The sequence below is a fragment of the Prinia subflava genome, chromosome 3, assembly GCF_021018805.1.
Source record: "Prinia subflava isolate CZ2003 ecotype Zambia chromosome 3, Cam_Psub_1.2, whole genome shotgun sequence".
Lineage (NCBI taxonomy): Eukaryota > Metazoa > Chordata > Aves > Passeriformes > Cisticolidae > Prinia > Prinia subflava.
In genome coordinates, this window is record NC_086249.1 from 57,952,716 (window position 1) to 57,962,275 (window position 9,560).

At 39.4% G+C, this 9,560-nt stretch overlaps 1 protein-coding gene across 10 annotated transcripts in view; it reads left to right on the plus strand.

Annotated features, from left to right (window-relative positions):
* Nucleotides 1–4,040, plus strand: part of LMO7 (LIM domain 7) — a 131,308-nt gene extending 127,268 nt beyond the window's left edge. For all 10 annotated transcript variants that reach the window (XM_063392238.1, XM_063392232.1, XM_063392230.1 and 7 more), the window contains 2 exons: nt 881–983; nt 3,304–4,040. In XM_063392238.1, coding sequence (XP_063248308.1) covers nt 881–983; nt 3,304–3,326 — 126 coding nt within the window. In that variant the 3' untranslated portion in view covers nt 3,327–4,040. The remainder of the gene's footprint in view (nt 1–880; nt 984–3,303) is intronic.
* Nucleotides 4,041–9,560: the final 5,520 nt, after the last annotated feature.

Below are 9,560 nucleotides of genomic sequence, written 5' to 3' on the forward strand. Positions count from 1 at the left end.
CTGAGCAGGACAGACAGAACTAATCCAAAGTGATCAGTTGCCATTCCCTTTTCTGCAGGACATGTATTCTGTGTGAGACAATCCACGTGTAGCTCATAACCTACATAAGAAAACGCCTAGTTTCTGTTTTTCAAATTTCTGAAAATTAATGAGCTGTTGAACAGATTGCCATCCAAAAGATTCATTACTTGGTTAAGCACGGAAACTATCTGTCCTTCGTAAATTCAGTAAGGGGAGTATTATGGTTTGGATTACATTCCTTCCAGATGTGGTCCATATTCACAGCAAGTACATGTTCAGCCACCACAGCTAAATACTTTAGTGTTACCATGGCAGCCATCAAGCCTCTTTTGTGTTTATGCAAGAAAAATTAAATCAGCCCCATCTCTCCAAATCAGAACTGGTTTCAATGATGTAAACCCAGGAAACTGGGAGTGTCTGAGTATTTTCTGCTTCAAGTGCCAAGGGACTAAGGACACCAGCAGCATGTAGTGCCACATGGAAATCTGCAAGTAGCACACCCAGGTGTTCTGTGCCAAAATTCCTGTTGCCATCTAGAGAACAAATTTTTTGGTGCCAAACCAGTTTTAGCTTTCAGAGAAACCAAAGTTCAAATTAGATTTAATGAACTAATCTCTAAAAACCGTCTGCTTTATGTTTGCTTACTTGGTGTATCTCTGCTATTCATTGTCCAGTCGTCGCCTTAAAATACTTCCTCAGGGTTGGTTGCATTTTGATCTACTAATCATTGTACATTTGCTTCTAGTGATTGTGGGGTTATGGTTCAGGCTTTGCTGAGCTTAATCTGAGCTGCTTTTGAACAGAATTTTTGTTTCTTAGTATTTTGGAAGGAGTTGCTAATTTTTCATGTGTGATACAGTGTGTTGCCTGTGGATGTGACCTTGGTGGATCCCGCTCCGGAGCTGAAGTCAGGATCCGAAACAACAAACTCTTCTGCAACGACTGCTATATCAGATTTAAAAGTAAGGCAATCCAACTGCAGTGTGCATGACTGTAGTTCCTCTCTGTGCTGTACAACCTCAAGTGTTTGCACAGCTGAGCCGCTTGATAGCTTTCATGTTTAGCTTTAAGTTAGTGAATAGGTTCAGCAAGGTTTCGTTGCCAGTTTCTGTCTTTTGTGGGGTAGTCATTCCTAACTTCTAACTCACTGGTAGCTGATTTTACCAACGTGTTGTTATTACGCAGTTTCAAGCAGACAACGTGGTATAGTCATCTTCCTTCCTTCATAGATCTGAGAAAGTGGTGTCAAGGAGCTGTCAGGTGCTAAACAGGCTTGTCTTGATAACAGAGAAGCTTTTTTGAAAAAGTGTCTACATTTTCTTAAAAAGTAAGCTGAAATATGTATTTAATTCAGTCCTAATACATACCTGGAAAGCAATTAGTTTGTCTTGTGCAGATGGCACAAATGCTGGTTTCTTTTTGTGATGCTATTATTATTGGAATTATAGGTCTGTAATTGGTTATTCATTTAGGTACAAGTTCAGGAGGAATTGATTTACTTACAGATCTTAATTAAAAGGTGCAGTATAATTTTTTTCCTTCTTATGGTTTGCAGAATTCTGATTTACTGGAGCATGATGTTAAGGCTTTGTATAGTAGTATTTAGGTCTTTTTTTCTGCTGTCATAGATGATAGTAGACAACCTCCTAATTATGATAAGTGTCAGGAGTTTTATACAGCTCTTTTTTTATATAGCAAATGTGGAATTCTACAGGATGATAGAGATCAGGGAAGGGAAATAATTTCTGAATTACTTCCTAGGAAAAATATCCATGTTTCCTTATAAGCCCGGCACATTTTTCTCACAGGGGATTGGAAGGCAGTGAAGGGAACAGGATATTCATGCTACAGTGTTTGACCAGGAACTGGGCAGCTGCTGGCTGTGAAACCTAGCTCAGGAAAAAAGAAGCTCTGCATCTGATGCTGTTGCTGTTTGCAGGCTCATTTTGACTTCCATGAAGTCACAGAAATGATTATGTGGTACCCAAGCTAAAAGCAGAAAGCACAGCACCCCATGAGGGTTATAGCGCATTCACAGAGGTTAATGTTACGTGCAAGGATGCCACTGTGATTGGTGGAAGGAGGAAGAGAATCACTCCCCTCCATCTGGAGGTGATCCAGGGCACTGGGTCATATCATGTCTAAGTTAATGTTTGGAGACTGTATCCCCTTGTTGATGACAAGACTACACTGAAGTGATTCTGTTCCTATCTGAAGCACCCAAATATGGGAGAGACTCACTCTGGAGCTTGCTCATAATATTTTTATCTCTGTCTTTTCTTTTGGGGGAAAATATTGCTGGATGAGTTGGATAAGTAATTTTATTATGGATGAATTGCTATTTAGTCTCTCTTTGACATTACAGCCCATAAAGTCTCAGCAGTGCCTTTCAGAAGCAGAGCTGATCTGTGAGGAAACGTTTCTATTCCCTTCCCTTCAGACTGCATCTTCTTGGGCCAGTGGGCACCTCAAAACATAATTGTATGAGATACAAGTAAAATCAGGAGTTGTAAGAACTTATAGGTACAGAACAGAGTATTCAAACTAGTGATTAGTAATTGAAATCAGCTATTGGAATAATACAAAAACCAGCTATGCAATTACTGCAGTGAAAATGTATTGACCGCACAGCACTGGCCTGTGATGCAGATTACTATTTTTTACAGTTGACATTTGACATCACCCTGGCTAATTATTTGTTCATCTGGAATGTTGAACATGTTGGCCAAAAGGTTTGATAAACCATAGTGTTATTAATATTCAGTTTGCAATTTTATGTAATTTTATGTGATATTTGTGCACATTTTTGTGTTAATTCAGTGGTTTAAACTTGGAATGTTCTAGTGAAACGCCATGTATTGGCAGATACTTTCAAAGATATACAGAGAGGAGAAAAAATATTCTTTATATTGTTACAGTTACTTAGCAATTTAAATTTCATTACTGAAGGGTAAATTTAGAAAACTATCACTCTGTCTCTGTGCTAATACTGAAAATAACTTAATAATTTGGTAAGGTGCATGTTCTGTGGAATATGACTTGGCCTGAAATATTTGCAGTGCTCTAATTTGATTCAACTCAAATTTGTATTGTTCATTAAATTTGGATTGCTCGATTCAGAATGTATACTTTAGTGTGTTACCATTTTCAATAAGTAATTGAAACTTTAAAATGTTTTTGACTGTTAAAGGACTATCTTAAACTTTAAAATGTTAATTATTAGCACAAAAATACCTCAGTGACTAGACTTTACTTACAGTTTCTTTTGTCTCTCCCTAACAGCTGGACAACCAACCTGCATGTGAAGCAAATGAAGATATGAAACCACTGTTGCAGATAGAAGAAGAGGTGATTGCTGCTGATGTAGATCTATAAATATACATATTGTGTGTATGTGTGTTTTTTTTCTAAGAGTAACTCTTGCTTGTCTAGTCTTCATAGCAATACCTCGTATTCTTCATATAAGTATTTTTATTTATAAGAAAGTAATTGCAGTGAGGAAATAGCTGGGAAAAATGCTTTCACAGTTTCAGCTTCAAGTACCAAGAGCACAAGAGAGAATAAGTATATTTTCAGTAATAACTTCAAAATATTTTTGAGGCTTATAATCAACTAGTTGACTTTCCAATGGCATATGAAGAGGGTATTTTGTTTCTAAGCTCTTGAAATGAGCGTTAGAGAAATAGCTAATATAAATATATATTTGCAATTACTGTCTTTATTTTTGACATAACTGAAAGTGAATTCTCTAGGTTAATATGAAGCTGCATTTAAATGCACACAAATGTTTTTGCTTTCCATATGCTGGTTTCTAAAATTATGTGCTTTTTTGAAACCTAAATACAAAGAATAATCTGTTTGCTCAGTGGTGTTGGCATAATATTCTGTGGAATCCATTTAAGTGAGAGTTTTCTTTTCCCACTTGGAAATGTAACTGTCACTCTTTCCTCTGCAAACTGAGTGGAGAGTGGTTGTTGAATTACCATGTATTTGTAAATAAAGATCTGATGTTGCATTTATTAGAAGTTTTTGTCCTTTCTGTTCAGCTAAACATGTCTAAGGTATGGTGTGGAAATGTAAAATTGTTTGATTTTCATCTTGGGAAAAATATTTGTTCTGACAGGATTAAGTTGTTCACCTAAATATATGCAAGAACAATAGTTCTTCCTTTTCTCTTTTCCTTTGTAGTCAGTGTCAAAGTCTGTGTACAACTTTTTCATCAAGCTCCTCATGCTCTTTCCCTTAAGCACTCAGTACCAGTGGTGAGACTATATGCCCATCCCTGAAAAACTCTTGAAAGTGGTGGACATTCCTTAAAATTTCTCTACCATTGCTAGAAATGAAGTGCAGACAATATTTTTGGGTTAGGTTCTGCTCCTCTTGAAAACACAGCTGGAATGTGCACTGTGTTTCAGTGGTGGCTTCCAGATTGTTTTGGTCAGTGGCTTCCCCAAATCCTTTCATGCCTGGTTATGTACCCTTCTGTGTCCATACCCTTGGAGGCAGTGAAAAAACATGGGCTCTGGATCAGAGGAATTTGGGGTAGCATTTTGTGGGTAAAACTGAGGAAGAGGAAGCTCGGAGGTGTAGGAGGGCTCTTGAGTGTGAGCTTGGATATGGCACCATGAAGAGCTTCAGTGAGGCTGCAAAGCAGCTTAGGGTGCTCCTTACTCTCAGGGGATTTTGGGGTGGGTGGGTTGTGTAGGAGAGCTCACAGATTGGGAGGAGAGGCTGTGATAGCTGGAGGCAACAAGGGAAGATCATGCTGGTTCGGCATACTGGGAGAACTTCACCTGTGCTCCTGTAATTTCTCATGCTTGTAACTGAATGCTGCTTGCTGAATTATAAAGTACTGATCATTATTTTTACTTTTTGCTTTAAAAATTTTCATAAAAATCTAAAATGTCTTATCAACCAAACTTGGCCTTGCTTTTTCGTATTCAGTTAAAGACTGGTAAAGATATTTTATTTGGTTTTTACTGTTGTGGTAAGAAATGACATGGTAGACCACAGATGAGAGCACTGGGATGTGAAGACCCTAGTCATCAAGTACAAACTGTGGAGGCAGGGATAGTCACACTGCCTATTCACACAGCTCTCTGGAGTCGTCTGTGCTGCTTGTGGAAGAAGCTTTCTTCCCTGAGAGATATTCAGAATCTGATTTAGGTACTGTGCAGATCTGGCTTTCTGTGGAGGCACATACCTTGGATGGATATAATGTGGATGGTAGTTTTCAGACTTCATTTAATGTAGACAACATCTACGATAATGAACCACTGTGCCCCTGCCCCACAAATTCCAGATACCTTCAGTCTCCACTACCAGCCCTGAAATACACTGAGAGACCTTTTTTTTTTTTTTTTTTTTTGGTCACAAGTCAAAGTTTCTGGACTTCTAACCAATGAATTTATCTTAGCCTATCCATGACTCCCCCTCTCCCAGCACTGTGTTATGCAGCAAAACTGTGAGAAAACTTAAAGATGGCAATGCTGATTTTTGCATCTTGAGCCTAGTCATGTTTCCCTGTCCATGGGAATCATTTGGGCATGGAAATTGGCTAGTGAAAAACGGAAGGAAAGAAAATTCAGCAGCCTTGTGGTCTGCAACACTGCCGGACTCATGTCCCGCAGCCTAGAATGGTATGCTCTGAGCTAGGCTGGCTTCTCCTAGATGGTGAAGTACTTCCATGCAGGTTCCAACTTCATTTTCCCACAACACATCTGCAAAAAGATGGGGTTATTTCATTAGCTTGCTTGTGCACAGATGGGTGGGATTTGAAATTTAGTGGGCCTCAAAGAGCTAAAATTGAAACTCTTGAAGAGTTGGAGCTGAGATTCCACCCATGTTAAAGTCCTGGTTTAAACAAGGCTCCTTCAAATCTGCATTTGCTAATTCACATTGGTAAATGTGAGTGACAAAAATTCTTTTGTCCCCTCCTTCCCTTGGAGGGGAACAGGCAGAGGAGCCCACCTAATGAATGTTGTATTTGTCTGTTTTGATCGTTGCTGAAGTATTTGGAGCATGTTGGGCTCTCAAGTTCAGCAAACCTTGTAATCGACACAAGATGGCAGTGTGGAAGTGCACCTTGCACATCAAAAATTGCTTTCCGTGATCGTAATCTCATATAAAAGGGTTTGTGTTTGCTAAATGATGCTAAAGTTGTGACGTAAGTAACTTTGTCTTAATCTTGGCCCTTTCTCCCCACCTGGTATCATGGAAGTGTGATGTGCAACTGAATCTGAGACATCTTCTTGGGTTCTTCGTGTTTGTTGTTTTTCTCCTATTTCATTAATTAGCTGCTGCTTAAAGTAGTACAAGGTGTAGGGATAGTGGAAAAGAGAACAATTCCTGTGGGGAAAAATTAACTAGATGATTTCTAGTAGAGGTTTTTGCTGTATATGGTTGGATTCCTTTTTAAGGTACTGTTCAAGGAAGAAGAACCAATTGCCCTCCCTCAGTTCATCAGCTGCAGAATGCTGTTTAAGGTTATAGCCCTCAAATGCGTGGGTCTATAGGAGAGCTGTGACTCTGCACTGCTGCTAAACTCAGTACTTTTAGAGCTGTGTGCTCTGTTCAATACTCCCAGGTGCAGGGTGCTGCTTGGGGTGTTGCTGTCTGGGACACCTACCCAGGGCTGGTCTGGATGTGGTGCAAGCCTGGGAGATACACGTGCAGCTGCCAGGGCAGGTTTTGCAGGATGCTGTAGTACTGTTGGGAGGGCAGCAGAGGTTTATGAGTAAACAACTGAATGAACATCACCTCCTTACAGCCAGTGGTGCAAAGGTGTGATTCCATGGGCTGGTGAGAACATATCCCCTGTTTAGGTGAGGTGCTTGGCCTTCTAAGCTTCACTGACATCAACAGACATGCAGACTGTGGTTCACATGTAGACACCTGCATTATTGCACACCTGTTTACTTAATGCTTATTTGGCTTAAAAGAAAATAAATCCAGAAATATCTGAGAAACTCTTGTTCTAGATAAATCTACCCTCTCTTTAGGCTTGCAGGCTGTCAGCTAACTCACTGCAGTGTAAGTCTGAATACAGTAGATAACAGCTCTGTCACAGGCCAAGGTTTAGACAGAGTGGCACTATTCTATTTCAAAATAGAATAGTATTTTAGAATAGAATGGCATTTTCTATTTCAAAAATAGAAAATGTTTTCATGTGGGTTTTGTCTAATACATAAGAACAAATCAAGTGTCTTGGAGTACAATTCAAGGTACTGCATATGCTGTTAGTTTTTATGAGAGTTTCTTTTAGAGTTTTTATAACAGGAGATTTGTCAGAAATTTCAAGATTAATTACCTATGAGTTCACCTGTTCAGGCAAGCTGTCACACCATAGGCAATGCTGATTAGTGGCAGGATTTATGCAGCAAAGCCCATTTTTAGAGCCTGATGTCTGAGTTTGGAGTTCACACTGACACCAGAAATGGTCAGAGCCAGTCTCGTTATTTTAGTAAAATGCTTTCCAGGTGAATCCCAAGGGAGGGTTCAAGTGATAAGTTCAACACTTCCCTTTGGTAATAGCTGTAGCATGGCCTAACCTTGTCACTTATGGAGGGAGAAAGTGTTTGAAAACTAACAGTGTGAGCTCAGTGTGAGAAGTGGTATGCTTGCAGCAGTGTTTTAAATTCCAACCAAGCATTTGTAATGGATTAGCAAAACCTGTGCCATGGCTGTAATGGAAGGCTTATTAGCAGCAGGCATAATTACATAAAAGAGCAGCTTCATGCTGGAAGCACTTCAGCATTTTCATTTTAGCTCCATGCTTCTTGGTAGCTAGGGGGACCAACATAAAACAACATATGAGGATGATGTAAAGTGCTTCCTCTCAAAAGGGATGTTCTGGGGTGAGCAGTAGGGAATCAGTTTATTGAAGCTGGAGAATTTTTTTAATTGGTTCAACCAACTTGAAACAAACGTGCCAGTTAAGCACCTGCTGTAGGCAACAAACACTCCAAAGACCTGCTTCATTGTGCAATGGGAATTACTGGGTTCTCCTTAACAGCTGACATTGTATAAAGAACCAAAACACATTTTAAAATAACATGTACAAGGATATATGTACCTACAGTTTCTCTTTATTGTTCTCAAGAGAAGAAAAAAAAAGCTCAGGCTGTCAAATGGGCAGTTCATGAACACAGTCCTGTGAGAGCTGCCCTGTGTTTGGCACAGTGTGCCTTCCTAAATGGCCTTCTGCAAGTACCCGGGCCAGACCAAATGTTTCTGATTCCCTGAACTGGAATTTGTTCTTGTCCTCAGGCACTCAACCAGATGTGCCATTTACTGCTGCTTCAATTGCATATGGCCCTTCTGTGCTGGAAATTCAGATTTCAGGGTCAGACCAGACTACTGCAATATTTGGTCTGCCTGTATCGCTACAAAGTTCAGAATCTCTCACTCAAAAATTCCCATATTGATCACACAACCGTGTGAAGAGTGGTATTCCTTGCTGGAAAGAAGCTCTGCATAGACCTGAAATATGCAAATGATGGAAAATCTACCACATGTCAACATAAATTGTTCCAGTGGTTAATTAGCACGCTTAAAAAGTTAATTTCATTTTTACTTATTTTAATGAGCTTTCTAGCTTATGATTGTATTTTTGTTCATTGAAGTTGATTTAGACTTCTAGAGCTAGGTTAATTCTTTGTTCTTTCTTAGACTGTACATATGTCCTTTTTATTTGTTTTTGTTGGCTTTTTTGGTTGTTTCTCATACCTGTAGGTAAAGCCTTATTGCTCACATTAAACACAAAATGCAAGATTACCTCCATGGGTGGACACTGTGGATTGAAAGACCTTCTTTCAGTGAGCTGCAACACAAAACTTCCCCAGGAGAATATTTAGAACACAGGAGTAACAATCATGAAGAGCATTTTAAAAATCTGAGTCTGTATAAGGATTTATTTGCATAAGGCAAATATTCAGATAAGAGCTAGTGTCCATAAGAGAATTTTGCTGCATGGCTTTTCTGGCATAATTACTAAGGTTTTGGGTTGTCTTTATCAGAATGACCATGCCCGAAGTCCTGTGTGGTTCTGCTAAATTTTCCTGTCTTGGGGAAGCACATGTAAGAGATTTCCATGCTGATGTGTCTCAACAGACAACAGGACAAGATGACATTCCATTTTTATTTCTCAGCATGAAGTGTCAGCTACAAAAAATTAGTTCCTGCTATGTTTGGCAGATATTGATGTGAGGGGTCCAGCTTGTGGCCTTTCACCAAACTCTAGCTCTGCAAAGATAACAACTGCTGTCTTTTGATGCCCATGTAAACAAGATTCCTGCAGAGAAACTCTGATTTTGCTTTCATGTGATACTTTAAATAAAATTAGTTCCTGCTGAGGTAACTATCTATGAGATATATATGTGTTGCACCTCGCTCCTAAAGCCAGGGGTTATACCAGCGTACTCCTGTCTACATCAAAAGCAAATCCCAAGATGGTTTAGGAAAAGCCCCAATGCAATGGAGGAAGTTGGTACATAAGCAGCCTTCAGCCAGGCACAGCTTCTCTGTGAATAAATCACAGC